At 39.3% G+C, this 19,501-nt stretch overlaps 1 protein-coding gene across 4 annotated transcripts in view; it reads left to right on the forward strand.

The window, feature by feature from the left end:
* Positions 1-19,501, forward strand: part of ECPAS (Ecm29 proteasome adaptor and scaffold) — a 59,768-nt gene that overhangs the window by 34,011 nt on the left and 6,256 nt on the right. For all 4 annotated transcript variants that reach the window (XM_085214254.1, XM_085214256.1, XM_085214257.1 and 1 more), the window contains exons 22-42: positions 89-261; positions 758-859; positions 2,299-2,422; positions 3,094-3,239; positions 4,227-4,281; positions 5,012-5,126; positions 6,107-6,172; positions 6,292-6,409; positions 8,142-8,309; positions 9,177-9,256; positions 10,013-10,118; positions 11,094-11,141; positions 12,135-12,256; positions 13,489-13,639; positions 14,536-14,601; positions 16,356-16,445; positions 16,549-16,615; positions 17,360-17,451; positions 17,552-17,618; positions 17,843-18,034; positions 18,930-19,138. In XM_085214254.1, coding sequence (XP_085070380.1) covers positions 89-261; positions 758-859; positions 2,299-2,422; positions 3,094-3,239; positions 4,227-4,281; positions 5,012-5,126; positions 6,107-6,172; positions 6,292-6,409; positions 8,142-8,309; positions 9,177-9,256; positions 10,013-10,118; positions 11,094-11,141; positions 12,135-12,256; positions 13,489-13,639; positions 14,536-14,601; positions 16,356-16,445; positions 16,549-16,615; positions 17,360-17,451; positions 17,552-17,618; positions 17,843-18,034; positions 18,930-19,138 — 2,357 coding nt within the window. The remainder of the gene's footprint in view (positions 1-88; positions 262-757; positions 860-2,298; positions 2,423-3,093; positions 3,240-4,226; positions 4,282-5,011; positions 5,127-6,106; positions 6,173-6,291; positions 6,410-8,141; positions 8,310-9,176; positions 9,257-10,012; positions 10,119-11,093; positions 11,142-12,134; positions 12,257-13,488; positions 13,640-14,535; positions 14,602-16,355; positions 16,446-16,548; positions 16,616-17,359; positions 17,452-17,551; positions 17,619-17,842; positions 18,035-18,929; positions 19,139-19,501) is intronic.

The raw sequence follows: 19,501 nt of genomic DNA on the forward strand, positions 1-19,501 counted from the left end.
GTTGTAAAGGAAATAAGCACCTTGCTACTTGTTTATTCTCTGTTAGATAATAAAACATGATCCAAGTCATCCTGTTTTTCTCCTGTAGGTTCTTTCCTGGACAGCACCTCTCCCTTCCTTGTGGTGGCTGCTTGCACTGCTCTCGGAGAGATTGGCAGAAATGGCCCCTTGCCAATCCCCAGTGAAGGCACAGGCTTTACAAAGCTGCAACTTGTTGAAAGTTTACTGGCCCGAATCCCTTCCAGCAAGGAAACAAATAAGGCAAGATTTTATAACATTGTTATGGTTCTTGTTCATTTCTGGAATGTATTACCTGTCCAACTCAGCCTTGCTTTTTAAAGAATTCACTACTGAACCTGTTTGGACTAGTTGTTGGCTTTAGCAAGTTAGATTTGGAATAAGTGTTTTCAGAATATCTAGTGTTGTCCAGCAGTTGTTTGTGTGTGCTTTCTATATACCCAAGCAGAAGCTTATGGAATGAAAATTATAAAAACGGATAATTTTAATTCAGGGAAAATGGGAATGTCTTCCGGAGAATAATTGTCAAACGTAACAATGACATTTATTTTGCTCTGTGTCATATGGAAAACTGTGTTTTGGAAGAGAGGAGCAGCAATTAGCTAATAAGTCTATTGCATATCTAACTTCAGGTACTGTAAGTGAAACTTTAGTAAGAAGGTGAGTAGAGGTTTGAAAGTGTATTTTCTGAACTTACAGGAAGATAATACAATTGTTGTTGGTTTTCTTTGTATTTAAGATGAAGGAACGAGCAATACAAACATTGGGTTACTTTCCTGTGGGAGATGGAGATTTTCCCCACCAAAAGCTACTGTTGCAAGGTTTAATGGATTCTGTGGAGGTGAGAAACTAGCGTATTTTCATCAGTATTTCTGTTTGAGTGTTTTTCTGTGTATTCTGGAGACAGCTTTACGAAGAAGCTGTCATCTGTAGTGCTTCTAACTTTGTTAAAGCTGGAATGAAGTAGAGAGCTAAGATGGGTTTGGGGCATGTAAAATTCTAAAATGTTTTATGCCGCAGTTTAAAAGCTTGCCTGCTGAGATCTGTGCCCCAGTCTTTGAGATGAAGTATGTGTCCCTAGTTCAAGGGGACTACCTTTACACAGTAAATATTAACAGCTTTTAGTAGTGAATCCATAAGTCTGTATTTTGGCATTCAGTATATCCTACGAGGTGGTAATATAAATACATGTTCTTTTTCATCAGAAGTACATCTGCTGGTGTAACTCACTTGAATTAGAAGCTTTATTTATAGGAAGATCTGTTGTCAGCCTAAGTCCACCAGTAGTGCACCGCATTCTTTTGCGGTACTGCAGAGCTGCTATACGTATTTCCACACTGCAGGCTGCAAAATTAAAACTCGGGGAGATTTTTAGTATCTTTCTTTACAGCTTGTTTTTATCTTTCTTCCTTGTTCATACTGGCATAGAATTCAGCATTGTAGAATCATTTATTGAGTATGAAACAGACAGAATTTGCAGAGTTTTTGTCCAATGTGATTAAACAAGCAAGAATAGCAAGAACATTGTGTACACATCTACAAAATCATGTTTTTGAGTGCTGTGTTTCTGACCTGGAACTGCTCAGGGACATTACAACTTCCTTTATAAAATATCTACTTGAAGGGGGAAAAAAAACAACTGAAAAACAGCTTATTTTAGATTGCAGGAAGCTAAAGGCTTGCTTGTCCAGATTATATGAGTGTTTTGTTCTTACGGAGAGTAAGGAGAGCAGTGGTATTAGCAGATATAGTAGTCAGTCCTTAAGAGATAAAGATTCACCACAAAGACGGATAAAAAAATTAGCAGAATTCTACATATTCTGTTCCTCAGGGCTTAAAGAAATAATGGAAGGAAGACAGAGAAGTAAAGCAAAATTTCAGATGTTTTCATGTGGGAAAAAGATTGTTCATTTCTTAGAGTCACGGTAACTTTTGTTAATGACAGGTGATCTTGTTTAAACTTTGTTTTGATCCTATCCCTTTTTTTTTTTTTTTTTTTTTTTTTTTTTTTTTTTTCTGTTCTTTATGTTACATAGAGACTGGCAAATTCTTGCTTTAGCTCTTACTATTCATTTTGGAGTGCTTGACATCAGCACTGCTTTCATCAGCTCCAAGGGATCTAAGTCACCAGGTAGACTTAGAAGCTTACCAAAAGTGTGATATTGTAAATTAGTGCTGAGTATTGGGACTAAGTAATGGGCTGTGGGTTTTTGCATTAAGTGCCAAAACTTTTGGTGTTCATTCAGTCAGTACTCAGTGAGGCTCTTCTATGTTTCCTAGGCCAAACAAATAGAACTGCAGTTCACTGTGGGTGAAGCTATTACCAGTGCTGCCATAGGAACCAGCTCGGTGGCTGCACGTGATGTGTGGACAGTCACAGAGGAGGAATATATCCCTGCCCCAGGTATGTCTTCTTTATACAAAGGTGTAGGTTGAGAAATGTGAAATCTCACAGCTGTGGCTTTATTATCTGTTGTGTTTGATTAATAGTAGAAGTAACAGACATTTTACGCTGCACTTCGCTCTGTTCTGCAATACTGAGTTGTAAACAAGTTGTTTCACCATTTCAAATCCAACTACTCAAAGGGTTGATATGAAAGAGTAGATAGAAAACATTATTTCATGTGATTTTTAAGTAGCTTTTTTATGAAATTTAATTCATTGCCTCTTGATAGAGATGGTGTTAGATCTCAAGTGAACACAAAGCTGAACATGTTCAGGATGGGGCAGAACCAAACCCTGCATTTGCTCCAGGATTTTTGAATCTGAACACACGCTACAAAAAAAAAAGCGCAATGAACTGTACACAGCATGAATATTTCTGTACTCATACTCTCTGGGCCATAAGCACTATCATTGTATGCTTAGGAGAGCTCTCTTCAGAGTTTCTTTTAAGAGAAACAGTTTCCCAGAAGCTACACTGTACATCTTTTTTGAATAAGCAAAGGATAAGGCCTCACCTCCTTACTCACTTGTGAGTAGCTCTTGCATTGCTGCTACGTGTTGTATGGAAATAAAAAATGCGTGTCTGACTCTGAAAATTCCTTCCTTCCTGTCTACCTTTCTTTCATTTAGATCTGAAGGTAAATGATTTGGTTCCCTGGGTCCTAGACCTAATTTTGAACAAGCACATTATCAGCTCCAACCCACATGTTAGGCAAGCAGCTTGCATCTGGCTTCTGTCAATGGTGAAGAAGCTGAGTACACACAAAGCAATTAAGGTAAGGAATATGTCCCTTTCTTGACACTGGCTCCTTATCCCTGTTTTTGCAGGCTTGCCTCCATTCTGTCCGCTTTTTTACTCTTTAATTCTATTTCACTTCTATTGCCTTTTTATCCCCAGGGCTGCTGCAGTCCTTTCTGACTTGTGAGTCATGACTTATCTTCCTGTAGTGGAGGAACATCATGTCTGTCAGATGAACAAAGCTGTTTAGCATCTTTCCAAACATCTGACTTGCACTCAAGTCAGAGTATGCACAGTGTAAATCCATTTTATAAGATGAAGTGCCAGTACATATTTCCTTAGGAAGAAGAGATGGGTATCAGTATAGTTATTAGGATTTATTTTTGGAAAACACTAAAAGGCAATTTAAGAGGTGAAGAAAGTGAAGAGCGAGGTGTAATTTCATGACCTTGTTCTACAGAATTCATCACAACTTTGTTACTGAGCAGAAGTTATGTTTCGTGTACTTGGTATTTTTGGTTGTGGTTTGAAAAATCTTGCGCTTAGAGTGCTTGTCTCTGATGAGAATCACACGGTGTGGAGGTTGCTATACAAGAAGGCACTTAAAACATTCCCAACGGAAAAAAGAAAAAAAAAAAAGCATTCTCAACCATCCTTTCCCTACATAGAGCTAGTATGATATTACGCTGTTCTAACAGTGCATATTGTGGGAGTAGCAAAATCCTCTAGTTTGATGTCCCTTGCCTAGAGGATGCCTCACTTATGCCACATTACTGATATGTATTAAACAAGGAGAAGAAACTGTGGTTTACTAATAACACAGTAGCTATAAAAAGGTGCTGGGCAAATGACTTACATTCTGTGAATGAAGGTCGAGCAGCTGCTTACCAGTCTGAAAGAATGACACTTTTTGTGTCATAGTTGTAGCTCAAATAGACGACCATACTCATATGTTTACCTCTGTCTATCTGTTAGGGACTGTCTTGAGATCATACAAATAATATCCTTTTTTCTCATCTTTCAGTCTCACCTCAAGGATATTCAAAGTGCATTCGTTTCAATTCTGTCAGATAATGATGGTAAGTACTACCACAACAGTCTTGTCTTTTAGTGAGGCCTTAAGAAGTTAGGGAATCTACAACAAACAGAAAGTCACCTTCACCCTCTCTATCAGTGTGCATTAAAATATGTCTGTGTAAAAAAAAATAAAATAAAAATTACCATTTCTTCTTCAGAAATTTTCTTTCCTAGATCTTGTAGAAATGAGAGTATAAATATACTTCTGCTTTTCCTTCTGCAGGCTGTAATAACAGAATCTGTTCAGTCTGCTGCTTCTGCTTTGCTCTGGGCAGAAGTATCACAGAGTTCTATACGGACAGTAACTCTAAGCTATCTTTAAACAAAAAATGTTTGACTTTTATGTCTAGCGATGGCAACTAGTGAAAAGGATGGCATCCAGTGGACTAATCAGAGCTCACCAAAGTTAAAGGGACTATTTGCTGAACTACAGGGGCCTGTAGCATGTCTGAATAATGGCAGCTCTTTGAATGATCTCAGCTATTTCAAAGCCAGCAGTGACAACGTTAATATGAAGATGTCACTTAATTTATGGAGCAGGAGCAAGTTGCTGCTTCAGAATCCAAAGCTTGCATTGCCAGACTATATCTGCTCTGAAATGGAGAACTGTGGACTGCAACACATAGCTTTTGTTTCTTAATCATGATTTTTTCTGCTGGATCTTGTAATTTAAATTTGTTTTTTACTACTCACATGCTTATCTTTAATTTCACTTTGTGCAATCTCTTGCAGAGCTTAGTCAGGATGTTGCTTCAAAAGGTCTTGGGCTGATATATGAACTAGGAAGTGAACAGGATCAGCAAGAGCTAGTCACCACACTTGTTGATACCCTTATGACTGGGAAAAGGTACGATGTGTCTTAAAAAGTACTCTAAGCTGCAGTCTGATGGGAACAAAAATGTGCCTCTTTTGTATGAGAGAGATGCCTTGTGCCTGGAGGAAACCACTATCCACAAACTGCCAGGAAGTCAAACTGGGATATTTCTTAATTCAGCCTGGGTTTATTGTGAGTGAGGCTATTCCAGTTTTGTTCTGTTCTGAATTTAACAAAGCTACCAAATAATGATTCAGTCCTGATTCAAGCAGTTCAAATCAGTTTGGGTTTGGTTTCCTCCTTGCTGCACTGTGTAATTGCAAAGGACAGTGAGCTCCTGCAGTGATTCTGAACAGTATCAATGTTGTAGAAGTAGAATCTTACTTGTGTCTGAAGCATACGCTTTGCTGAGGAGAATTGTTAATAATCACATGTTTACTTTAGCACAAAAAAAAAAAAGCGGTGTTGCAGACCTACTAGCTGTTAATCATGTTGAATCTGTGTTGGAAGTGCTCTTACAGCCTTCTTTCTAACTTGGTGACGAAAACCTAACCTACAAGTGTGGGGGTTTCAGTAGTGGTGAACAGGAAAAGATCAGATGTGTGGAAATGTTTTGTTGTTTTTTCTTTCATTCTGAAGTGGATGTGCTTTCCACTGATGTAGCTTGCATCTGGTCTGAAATAAGCCATCAGTCAGTGTTTTGACTTGGCTTCTGACTACACAGCAAAGCCCTAGCTTTCTGCCATGTCTCATTAACTTTACACATGACATAGGCTGATGAGATTTCTTGCAGTGTCGCTTTGCACTTCTGTATGTTGTTTTTTTTTTCCTTTGGTTGGTTGATTTTATTTTATTTTTTAATATTTATTTATTTATTTTTATTTGTGGGTCTGTAATTGAGAGGATAGGAAGTTACTGAATAATAGGGAAAAACAAATTCACTTGCTCAGTAGTGAACAGTACATTCAAGGTCAGAGTTTGGTATAGCTAATACTGGACCTCTTTTCCAATAGAGCCAAACATGAGATGACTGGAGAAACTGTGGTGTTTCAGGGTGGCTTGAGCAAAACCCCAGATGGGTAAGTTAATTGACAGTGGTCAATAAGCACAGAATATACTGTTAACTATTATGGTATTTCTTCTGCTATAAGTAATGATTTCCCTAAAAATAACTGGATTTCTCTTTTGCTTTTCGAAGTCAAGGTCTTTCTACCTACAAGGAGCTTTGTTCACTTGCTAGTGATCTCAATCAGCCTGATCTGGTGTATAAATTCATGAATCTGGCCAACCATCATGCCATGTGGAATTCTCGGAAGGTAATTTCCTTCTTTTGTAACCCTCCCATTCCTTTTTTGAGCACTAGAAACAGTGACTGCATTTTTCTCACAGCAGTTCTGTGATCCATAGATAACTGCATGTGAAGGCCATGTGTTGGTGCTTTGGTGTCTCGTTCAACGCAAATTAAGAGGCATGAGAAACAAACTTAGATTAAAGTTCTTACAACGTAATGTTGGTATCACAGGTTTTATCATTCTGCATTCCACTATGAACTAGCTGTGATCCTTTCTTTTTTGCATTTTTGCATTTCAGAAGCAAGATCTTGATGTGTTTGGACAGTATGATAATATTTTCAAAACTGGGTGAATTTTCACATGCTAAAGGAAGTGAACTTTATTACGTAAGAAAGCAGAACAAAAATTGGTCAGCAGCTGGTTACTAGAATCTCAGTTGAAAATATGCTGTTTAACCGATGTTGCCAAAATAACGTCATTTTTTAACTTAACAAAAATAAAGCCTCAATATTTTAAAAACTACTGGGACTCCTAGCAAAGTCAGAAGACCACTGGAGCCATTTCTTGGGGGTAGGGCAAGACAGTAGAATAATAAATTTTAAGTACATTTTTTAGAGTTCTAGCTTGGCAACTGTCTTTTTCACTGTTTTTTCCTAAAGATAGGAGGAAGCTGTTCAGTCCCTGGGAGTATGCAGAGCACCTTTGATGCTCTTTTATGTGGAAAATACAAAGTTGGCCACATCTGTATTTCATCTTCCATGCTCTTTTGTGCTCCTCACCTGAGGTTTTGAGTCTCTGAGAAATACTACTTAGTGCAAAAATCAAGCACCAGCATTAGCTTCCATCCAATGTTTGGCAAGTCAGCACATCTTTCAAGACTTCCCTCTCTCAATGCTGGGGCACCTCTACTGAAGAGTGAAGTGGAGCAAGCTTTGCAGGACCTTGCTTGATGGTTTCTTGCACCATCACAGCTGTGGTCCTGTCTGTGAGTTTGTCTTGTCTGGGTCACAGTCTAGAAAGTACTTTCTATCCTGTGAAGTAGTTCTACAACTTAGGTTTTAAGTGGCAGTTTTTGACATATCAAATCAGGAAATGTAGAGGAAGTCACTGAGTGCAGTCACAGAGGCTGCCATTGCTGCCTTTGGGTAGTTTCTTTTCAAGCTGTCTTACGAAATTCCATGACACTTTATGGATGGGCATCAGTTCCACTGTGTCGTAATTGACATTGGGGAAAAAAAGAAAGAGTATGAAAGAATGCTTGAGTTTGAAATAATTAAGGCCGTGTGCAAACCAGTAATCCCCAGAAATGTAAGTTGCGTGGTTAAGATAGTGTTGGTTAATTTTTCAGTTCATAAATTATTCTAGGTCTTCTGAATGCAGCAGTGTTGAAGGGAAGCAGTGGCCTTCATTCAAAAAGAGCTTATTTTGGAAAACTGTAGTCAAATCCTTGCAGCTCTAATCTTCCACCAGAACTTTGCCATAGGATGTCAAATGATACCTTGAAATAAAAGTTGGAGGGTGTGCTGTGGATAGGGCTGAAGAAGAAGTATCTTCTCATCTCCTGATGGTGACTGTCTGCTTGATGTATTTCTGATATTGTAGCTTTGGCAAGAGCTTGTACTGGTACTACTCTTGTTCTTCTTCTCTTGTTATCTGGACTGTCAGTCAGCTGTGCCACTGACTATGGTGTGCCTAGGAGCGATAACTGAGTGGTGAGTAAATGGTTTCACCAAATGTTCTTCTGTCATCATTTCAGGGAGCAGCTTTTGGTTTCAATGTGATAGCTGCCAAGGCTGGAGAGCAGCTGGCTCCATTTTTGCCCCAGCTTCTTCCTCGGCTTTACCGTTACCAGTTTGACCCCAACGTGGGCATTCGGCAAGCAATGACCAGCATTTGGAATGCCTTGGTCACTGATAAATCAATGGTGAGTTGCTGTAAACAACAGTGGTGGGTTCCTGCTAACCTGGGAGTGTTTCAAAGATCCTTATGGGAAAGCTGTATCTTAAGAAATGAGGAAATGTGTAGAAAGGGATTAGACACTGTCCTAAAGAAAGATATGGTTGAACCTCAGGATGAGGTGAGGAATGCACAAAGGCTTTGTGCTTCCTCTTGTTCGTGAAAGGACACCATAGCCTTTGTGTGGCCAGTGTTAAAGCTGACTTTATACTGCACGTGGGGTCTTTCCTCACTGTGATATTGCTTTAATATTGCATACGAGAAGTTCTTGAGAAGTCATTATAATTGAAGATGCATCCCTTAGAGCAAGAACATCTAAATGTGGTTCCTCAGTTCTAGAGTGGAAAAAAACCCATGGGAAGAGATTATTCCATCAATTTGAGGTTAACTCCTCCCAGGCATGTTTCAGGCATAAGTAACTTCTTAAGTTGCCTTTACTCTAGATCTGAAAGAACTGGAGCTGGGTTTGCAAATTCTTTCTCATATCATGGCTAATTTCAGTGTGAAATCATTGACTGATCCTTGGGTAGCATACAGCTGTTTCTGCCACAATGCATGTTTAGTGCTGCATCTAAACAGTTCTGTTGAAAAGGACTAAGAACTTTCATTTTTCGTTGTGGTCTCTGTTACAGCTCTAAGCCCTGAAGCAGTGCAAAGAAGGGCACTTCTAAAGCAAAGTCAAAATGAACTTGCACAGAGCCAGCTCTGGCAAGCGTTGGTTCATCTGCTGTGACTGAAGTCATGTAATTCTGTCTATTAGGATCTTTCTTCAGAATGCACGACAGATGCATGCTCTAGGCTTGTCTCAAGTATATTCCTTTCTTATTAATTATAGGTTGATAAGTATATGAAGGAAATTCTTGACGATTTGATCAGTAACCTAACCAGCAGTCTGTGGAGAATCAGGGAATCCAGGTAATGCTGGGGAAGTAACAGTTTTCTTTGAACTCTTCTTTACAATAAACCTGCTAACCTGAAGAGGTCTGTGTGGGAGGACGGCATGTCCTTCTATCAGGATAGGTCCTAGTCTTGGAGTTCACCCTAGAAGAGTGATAAAATCTTAAAGCAATTTGCTTCTTTGAGCCTGAAAATTTTTATTGCATATAATTTGCCATAATGCTAGACAACATTCCACAAAGGAGGAGCTTTTTCCATACAAAGCTTTTGGCTATCTGTGGGCCTGAAGTATTGCTTAACACTAGAAAATATTGGTAGTCTGTCTATATATACATACTTGACAGCAGCATGCTGCTTGGAAGAGCATTTTTAATAGATGTTTTTTATTTATAGCAGTCTATGATTACACTGTTTTGAAAACTTCCATTTTATTTCATTTCCAGTCTTAAGACTGTTCTGAGGCTTTTTTTTATCCTGTACTTGGAGAAAAAAAAAATTGAAACAATATCCTAACTAGAATGTTCTCAATAGCAATTTTTACCGCAGCAGCCTTTTTTACTGCTGTCAACTGTCACATTTCACCTGCCTAGCTGGGTGTTTGTCTCTTTTGCTAAAGGAGACATTCTTATAATAGATTTAGGTTTTGTGGAAAATAAGAAATGTAAAACAGTTCTTTTTTTTTTTTTTTTTTAATCATTTACTTGTGTTTACAAATGTGTGTATACTTGTATCAAAGAAATACCATGTGATGGAAATGAAATTCTTTGTTTGCAGCTGTCTTGCACTGAATGACCTACTAAGAGGAAGGCCTTTGGATGACATCATAGATAAGCTTCCAGAAATCTGGGAAATTCTGTTTAGAGTGCAAGATGACATTAAGGTAATGGAACTGTTATTTGAACAGGAATCTTCTATGGAAAGTAGTGATCAAACTTTGAGGTATTTAGAAGAGATTCTTTGAGAAATTGAGTTAAAGCTAATGGTAGCTATGTGTTAAGCAGACTAAAGGTTCAGACCCTTTGCAGTTAAAACTTCCATGCTCTCTAATGAATTATGTATGTTTTTCCTCATGTTTTTAAGTGTTAGCTTTCATTCCTGCTGCTATTCTTGAAGGTTCAGCATTTTTTCCTGGATATGAAAGAATTCCTAAGTATATTCTAAAGTATAGAAACATTTTTTTTTGGTCTGCTTGTGTGCTTAAATGCCTTGCAGATAGGAAGTTGGAGTCCTCGAGTCCTCCCATGCTAGAGCCTGTGTTTTCTGTGCATCCAGATTTTCCAGATAAACCAGGGCTGGGTTGTTTCCCAAACTGTGCTGTGAACAAGGAAGTTGCCCTTATACTAGTAAATTCACTGTGTTCAGAAATGTTCTGGGGCACTCAAACCAACTGGCACAGAATGTTCTACCTGATTGCTGATAAAAAATACTAGCCTCCAAAACAGATCAGCTACCTGCATGCTGCCTTTTGGAATGGGTCCATGGGACACCAATTCCTAAATTTTACCTGGAAAATAAACTTTGAGAAAGTCCGTTTGTGACAGGCCAGAATTATTCTGAGAACATCTGAAGAAGTTAGCAATGCCAGTAACTGTGTTTCAGTACGCAGGAGTTTTGCTCAGTACTTGTTAATTCATCAGTGCAGGTAAAGTGAGAGTCTGACTGCTAGTGGTATCATGTGGCACCAGGTCAGTGCTGATTTGACTGTTTACTTGCTGCTATGAAATTTCTTTGAAAGTTTAAGTGTCAGCCATGAATACTTTCTTAACAGAACTATTGTTATACTTATCAGTGAGTGTGCATCATTATATAGAAGCTGTAAAACTAGTAAAAATGTTATTTGTTTTCTTTTTTTTAGGAGTCTGTGCGAAAAGCAGCAGAACTAGCCTTAAAAACCTTAAGCAAGGTAAAAATCTTATTTTGTCACTTGTACACAGGTGCATGTATGTTCTGGATGTCTACGATAATCATTCCTTTTAATCTCTCAAGAAATGGCCTTTTACAACAGGTTGTCATCTTGGATAGTTGTCTAGTATAAGACAGAGTGATAAACAGAACAGTATCTTAAAAGGCAATTGTAATAAGCTTGGCCACATACTCCTACTTAGTTTTGTTGACGTTGGTGGAATTCTGGAGTTTGAATCTAATGCAATGCTGAGTTCTGTACAGCCACAAGAGGGAGATACTGAACTGTAGTTCTTTCTCCTAGTCGTCTTTTCCCACGTGGCGAGGTCTAAAGAAACATTCTGTAACTGCAGCAAGATGTAGCCGACCAAGCCTAGTAAAACCTGTTGTGAAACAAAATAGTCCAATCTGAACTTTACTGTTTGATGCAATTGCTGAAAAAATATGCTGGGGATACTCCACATATCAATGCTCTGTTTGATATTCTTCTAAGAGGTCAAATCAGTGGAAATGGTAACAGATGATAAGAACTGTTTGAAATCATAACTTTTGTGATGTATGCAGCACGCAATTTCTATGGCAAAAGTGGTGATCTGGTCCAAACACAGATCTGTTACAATTGCAGAGTTTTTTCTGACATGGGATTTGCAGTCTGATTTTGTGGAATGGTTGACTCTGTGTGGCTGAGAAGGGCTGTCCCTCAGCTGAGAGATCATGTAGTACATCTCCCTTCAGGTGCAGATCAGCACCTCTTAGATGTGGCTTTGAACTTGCCCTTTCTGGAAGCTGACTGGAGCTGAAGCATCTTTTAAGAACATGGTTTAGGGTCTGAGTACTTTCTGGAGAGAAGAATGAATATGTGGCAGAGCTTTGGATTCACTGTAAGCAGTTTGTGTAGTTGCATTTGGCTTCTGTTTGACTCAAAAGGTGCTTTGACTAAATCCAAGCAGGAAATTTCTACATACTTGTAAGAGCATTTCTCATCTGTCTCCAGGTTTGTGTGAAAATGTGTGATCCCTCCAAAGGAGTTGCTGGTCAGAAGACAGTAGCTGTATTGCTCCCTTGTCTCCTAGATAAAGGAATAGTCAGCACAGTTGCTGAAGTCCGGTCTCTCAGGTTAGTTTTGCAGCCTACAAACTTGCTGGGTTGAGGGTATGCATGATTTGGGCATAGTAGGAGTGGATTGATGGTCGGACTAGATGATTTTAGTAGTCTTTACCAGCCTTGATAATTCTATGATTTGTGCCAAACAGACTCAGCTTATTCACCTCACTTGCAGAACATTCTTTGTGTTTGAAGTCACAAATTTCTGCCCAAAACAGCCTTTATATTGAACCCACTGAATTCTAACAGGAAGCTATATTTGTATTTTGGAAGCATCTTATTTAAACAAATGGAGACAACAATATTAATGAGTTATACACTTTGACCTTGAAATGTCTCACCTTTCTACAGATGTGCAGATTCATTGCTTAGGAGAGAGTTCTTTTGTCCAGGTACAAGTGGCAAGCTGATCTTCATGGGTTTTTTTTTCCTGCTCAAGATTATTCAGAAGTGGCATCTCATCTACTTGTAAACAAACAAAAAAATCCCATGATAGTTCCTGGAAAAGACAGGTCTTATTTCATGTCTAGATGTGAGTAATGACAACACATATTGCAGAGGCAACTGCATCTGTTCACATTGCTCAGATATGTGTTATGCATTTTAATGGTTTGATGTCCCTTGATATGTAGGGAATTATTATGCTTGTCACTTTGGAACCTTATTTATTTCTTCATTTACTTCAGCATTGCTGGTCTCCTGAGAAACAATTTTCTTTTATTGATCATGATTACCTAGGAAGGTTAGAAAGCTCTAAACAAACAGTGAATTTTTTTTTCATCCTTTTTAAGGTTTGAAAACGCTGTCAAAATGCACCCTGAGAGATCTAAAGGTTTCAGACTGACAAATGGTATCTGTACAGAGGGATCTGAACACATTGTAATTGTGCTTTTCTTAGGAAGAAGCAATTGATTTCTCTTGACTGGCTTTTCTCAGAACCTTTTTTGAAACATGTTATTTGTTCCTACAATTGTCAGTAGTACTCCTTGCCCTTTTTCATGCCCTGGCTAATCTAAACAATCTCCATGCAGAGCATAGAATGGCTTAGAGGCTCAGGGCTAAGATGTGCTACCACCTAATCAGAACAATGTATAGATGCAGGTATGTTGGCATACCTGTTATCTGAATTGACCATTAATTGGCCATTTTTTGATATTGTATTGAAGTATACCAGAGATTTTTTTTTTTTTTTTTCAACCAAAACTGTTTCTGTGTTGATTTTTTTCCCTTGCTGCTTCTTCTAGCATTAACACTCTTGTGAAGATCAGTAAAAGTGCTGGATCTATGCTGAAACCTCATGCACCAAAACTTATCCCAGCCTTGCTGGAGGCCTTGAGTGCACTGGAGCCTCAGGTCCTCAATTACTTAAGCCTCTGTGCAACAGATCAGGAGAAAGTAAGTACAAATATTAAAGGGAATTATCAACAGAGCAGAAATAGCAAAGATAAAAATTGCATTTATTCTGTTTGTGACCAGAAAGTAGCAGATTTGAGAGGTAGAGGTGAAGCAGAATGGGTAAAGGGTTACTAAAAGAATTTAATCGTTGGAATCTGGATGGACAAGTTTGGGTTGTTTTGTTGTTGTTGTTGTTGTTTTTGGTGGGACAAGGAAGTGTTAGGATTTTTTTAGTTCCTAGATTTCCATGTATTTCAGAAAGTGAAGAACAACCTTGGTAAGAAGCAATTAAACATCACTTCAGCACCATGTACAGCTGTGAAACAGGCAGAGAGTCTAATAATGCACCTGTACTGTCAGACTTTGCTACTCCTTTTCCTAGGGGTTTAATTGTGTGATGACTTCTTGTAACGTAAATTAGAAGGCATGCTGTAGCAATACAGGCTGGAGCTGGGTGTTTCAGTAGTGTCCTTTTAATCTATCTCAAAGAACCATGTTAATCAGTCACAGCCTTCTGGGGAAATAACTGGAACCCTACTGTTCAAGAGCAAATTCAGCTACTTTTATTGTGGGAAGAGGAAGGGAACAAATTCTGCTCTTCTGTCAATTAGAAGGTAGTGAATAATAGGACAGAGCAAATCTTTTCTGTTTTTTTTCCCATTTTTGTCTGTCCATTGTATCAGACTTATATGGTGCACCTCCTGTACTCCACTACAACATCCAGCTGTCTCTGAAGGAGAAAACATTCACAGTTTGTACAAGTAATCATTTTTTGCCTGGATGTATCCATATCCATAAAAATGGATTTTTGGCTTGAGTTTAAGAGGTAGTGAGTTACACCTAATGTTGGCCTTTCAGGTTGAATTAACATTTTCTTGTTCTTTTCTTTTCTTTAGACTGCAATGGATAGTGCCAGACTTAGTGCTGTCAAGTCATCTCCCATGATGGAAACAATTAACATGGTAATTGTTTGATTCGAGAAGTTTCCAGTTTAAGATATATGATAGAAGAAGACTGGAAATGGAAGTAGAAGCATTTATGGAATTTCACGTTAGGCTTTGTTTTATTATATCCTTGTGTGGATGTCTGTTCATCTTTTTCACACACTGATTTGTCTTATCCTATAGTCACAGCTTGCTCTTCCCATCAGTTGTAAATGGTTGTGGTTCTCACTTGGAATCAGAGAGAATGTTTTTCTACCTGAGAACCTGCCCTCTTTGATGAAGAGGGTTTCCTACAAATGCTTTTACTTGGATGGGAGCTCAGCTGATTCTGCATTTTGCTTTTTGCCATTTCTTTTCATCTCTGGCCTGCAGTTCAACAAAAAAGCTGCACATATAGCCTCAGGCTGACAATAGTCATTGTTCTTCAGATACAAATGCTGTCTAGTCGTTGCCTTAGATAAGCTCACCTGGACATTGGCTGGGCTTTAGATGGTGCAGATTTTTAAAATAATGCCATTGTCAATGAAAGCACTGTCTGTAGCTGGTGTTTGTTGCTGTAGTTTGCTGCTGGAGGAGTTCCTGATGCTGAGGCACTGTGCTGTAGGGTTTGATAGACCTTTCTGGTCTCCAGGTACCAACCTGTCTGTTTCTAAAGAAAAGTTTTCTGCTTGGACACTTCATGCAGACTGGGACATGAGAGCAGGCAAGGTTGTATAAGCACTGAGCAAGTTTTAAGACAAGTGCAACCTGCAGAGCTGTTCTCTTCACTTGTGGAAAAATAACAACAGCAGTTCTGCATGTAGCATTTGGAACTGTTGGGCCTCTGTGCCAGGGGGAATTGCATTTTGGTGTCAGGTGGAGTGCTCTCTATAAATAGTATGTGAAGTAGTTGGGGATGAAAGGTTCCATGTAAAAGTGTACTTATGGATGCCTTGCAGGCTGGAACAGCTGCTGCTGTCTCTCTTCCTGGCTATGCCTCTGCCCCTTCAGGATAGTTGTGATTGTTTTGTCGGTGCTTGAGATTTGTTAGTGAAAGGATGGGATAGTGCATCTTCCCTGGAGTACCATAAAAATGTTCTGGTTTGTGAGCAGCCTTCTCTATTGCTGTATGTTCTGGGGCACACTGGGAGATGGTGAACTCTCTCCTTGTAAGTGACATAGGGGGTTATTCCTTTCTCCCTTCAGCATACTGGACAGTAGGGAAAATTGTTAGGATACCTGACTCAGAAGCTCAGAGAAGGTTAACTCCAGTTAATGCATGATCTTTGAATTTGCTAGGGGGTGAATCTCCCCTCTACAGATAGTACTGCACAGTGCTGGTAACATGAGACTTGTTTGCTCACAAGCATCATGTGTACAAGTGATTAGAAGTTATACCAATTATATCTCTCAAACTTTTGTGGCTTTTTCCACCTGTTTGCCTTCTCCTGTTTAAAAGCTTGACTTTTGCCATTTTATTGTCTAGTCAGGCCATGTTACTGCTTCAGGCTTTCAGGCAATCAAGACAAATGTTTGGTTTTGTGCTAAGATAGGCACCCCTTTGCTCTTCTTTTCCAGTCCAAAAAGAATTCTTACTTGTGTAATACTTTCAGCTTTTGAAAAAGCCTGAGTGCAGGAATATATTGATTCCAGTAACCAGTAATTTCAGCAGGGTCACCTCTCCAAAGGCTCAGGATAATACATCCTCTGTGTGGTACAGAATGATTTCTTCAGATCAGCTGAAGTCTGTCACATTCATTATTTTATTTTTTTTTTCTCTTCCCTTTTTCTAGAGCTTGCAGTACTTGGATGTTTCTGTCCTGGGTGAGCTGATTCCTCGACTGTGTGAACTAATAAAAAGTGGAGTAGGCCTAGGCACAAAGGTACTTTGGGATTTTAATAGACATGTACCTCAGCAAGTATGAACAGCGATAACCAGGTGCTAATATAGTTTCTTATCTTTTGTTTTCTCCTGCAATCTTCTAGGGAGGCTGTGCCAGTGTAATTGTCTCACTAACTACGCAGTGTCCCCAAGACCTAACACCTTATTCAGGTAGGGTTTGTTTCTAGTCTCAAGTTTTAAGTGTTTTTGATTGCTACTTTGTAGGTAGCTTTTCTTCCCTATTCACCTTTGATTTTTATCACAAGAAGGATCCATTTTTTGTATTTTCCTCAGAGTTGTTTGAAGTTGTCATGTGTGAGATAGGGATACTGGATTAGATCAATGGGGTGTTGGATTCATCACCAACAAGGAGGAGGCTGAGAGAAAAGCTAAGAGTTCTCCAGTGCCCAGGAGGAACAGATGGAAATTTGTCTCTATGCCTTCTTGGAGCGTAGTAATGATGTTTGTGTTAGTGTAGTGCTGTAAGTAAGCACTTGTTTTTTCACTTTGAGCTACAGGAGAACCGTAAAGGACTTAGGTCCTGTGGATCTTAATTCTCAAGGTAAAGAGAAAATATATTGTGATTTAGCAATACGAAGAAGGACTCCTTTTTGCTGCAAAGTAGAAAAAGAACTCAATAGTTGATAAGCTAGGGTGCTCGTGTCAGAGAAGCATTATCAGTCAAGATTTGCAGGCTAAGGGTCGCAAAACATCAGCATTGGCTGAGCTTTGCTGCTACCAAGAGCTGCATTACACTGTGCACTTGAGTAAACATTGAAGAAACAGATGCATAACTCAGCAAACATGAAGAGTGACAATGTGTAAATGCACATGATTTAATGAAACATAGGCAGTTCTAATTCTTGTCAAGCAATAAAAACATGATACATCTAACAAAGCGAACTCTTCCAACAGGCAAACTTATGAGTGCTTTACTTGCTGGCCTGACTGATCGCAACAGTGTGATACAGAAGTCTTTTGCTTTTGCTATGGGGCATCTAGTCCGGGTGAGTAGGGGTTTGAGATAGTCTTAGGCTTTTTACTTACTTGTTATTGTTTTGGTTTTTTTTTTTTTCAACTGTTTGAGTGGTCTCTTTTCTGTTACAGACTTCTCGGGACAGCAGCACGGAGAAGTTACTGCACAAGCTCAGCAGCTGGTACATGGAAAAGGAAGGTTTGTTTCTTCTTGGATATTCAGTTACAGAATATATAGAAAAAAGTTCTTGATGCTGACAGAAACAGCAATAAATATTTCTATGTTGTGATGTTTGCCTTCACTATTTGAATAATTTCCATGCATTGTGATCTGCATTCCTCTCTTTACTGAGAGGCTGACCAAGCTGTCAAACTGAAAAAAACTTGCCTCCCGGTTGTAACATGCTTATTTTGCTCTTTCAGAGCCAGTGTACAGAACAGGCTGTGCTTTAACTGTACATGCTGTGGGACGCTACAGTCCGGATGTAGTGAAGATCCATGCCAAACAGGTGTTGCCATTGGCTTTTCTTGGCATGCATGAAGTTCCTGATGAAGAAAAAGGAGAAAAAGATGATTCTACTCTGTGGGCGGAAGTTTGGCAGGAAAATGTACCTGGTAAGTTGCATTAGAAGAGACAAAAGCTTTCTAGTGGATTTGGGGCATGAAATACTATGCTTCTTGGAAATCCATTTTGGTTATAGGAAATTCTTGTGGTAAGATATGTGGGAATCTTATTTTCGTTTCCTACTGTCCTGAAGATGTTCTGTAAGAACTTGGGCAGGTTAACTTCTCTGTGGCTATTTGAAATAATTGGTATTGTCAATAGCTGATGATGCACAGAGACAATCAGGAGAACCGTTTTATGGTCGTGAGGCACGTAATGCTGCTGTAATGCAGCCCTTATATTACGAGTAACTGAACACCTTTGGAACTTTCCATGATGGTCTTTAGGGATTGCTGCACACTCTGAATTTGAGTGAACTTCAGCCTTCCTCTGGTGCTGGAGATCTTGTCTGGTCCTCTGGTGCTGTCTGTGGTTGTACTTCAGTGAATGTAACCACAGAATCACAATGGCTGTTTTGCCATGCTTTTTGAGGAAGATCTGGATGCATGGTGAAATTGTTTTTGCTCGTTCCTTCTCTGACTTGATTTCAGATCTAGTCAGTAAAAGAAAGGGTTGAAATGTTTTCCAGTTACCTTTCTTATAAAGTGGAATGAACTGACAAGTGCATAGTGTCTGCCACGTGGATTTTTATCTAGGTACAAAAGTCTAAAGATTTTGTTTGCAAGAAGATTTATTGAGAAGACGGAACCAGTCTTCAATAACCTTGGGAAGAATTCTTTGCTGCACTGCCTGAAGTACCAGTATACTGTTTCTGTAAAACAAAACAAGAAAAAACCTACAGGAATCTTTAATTGCCTACTCCCCTATTTTTATTTTTATTTTTTTTTTTAAGGTGAGATATTTGTTCATTCTTTGACTAAATTATGGTTTTATTTTGTTATGCAGGCACTCAGGGTGGCATCAGGCTGTATATGCAGGAGCTGATAGCCATTACACAGAAGGCTTTGCAGTCCCAGTCCTGGAAGATGAAAGCTCAGGGAGCAGCTGCCATGGCATCGATTGCCAAACAGACCGGCTCCCTTGTACCTCCACATCTAGGAATAGTGCTGTCTGCACTGCTGCAGGGCCTGCCAGGAAGAACATGGATTGGAAAGGTAAAAAGGAACTGTCACCTTGCAAGTGTTAGTCCAGGACTCGGTCTTGAAGCAGGAAGTTCATTGTTCTTTGTTACAGAGGACAACATACAGGAAATCACGTTTAGGGAGACTAGTGTTTGCTCTGCACTTAGTGCAGAATCCAGCGCTTATTAATCCTCGTGTGGTTGGTGATTGCTCAGCACCCCCCATTTATCAATATCTCTGCAACATCTCTCAGCTGTGGGGGGAGTCAGCAGCTCCTCCAGTTTACTGTTGTTTGCGACTTTAGAGTTCTGCTGCACCATATTCTACTTTTAAGCGGGACTAGCTTATGCTCAGAGGTACAGAAAGGCCCATTTACACTGCTGTTCAGTGCAGGGC

Source organism: Meleagris gallopavo, chromosome Z (assembly GCF_905368555.1).
Source record: "Meleagris gallopavo chromosome Z, MGAL_WU_HG_1.1, whole genome shotgun sequence".
In the NCBI taxonomy this organism is placed as follows: Eukaryota; Metazoa; Chordata; class Aves; order Galliformes; family Phasianidae; genus Meleagris; species Meleagris gallopavo.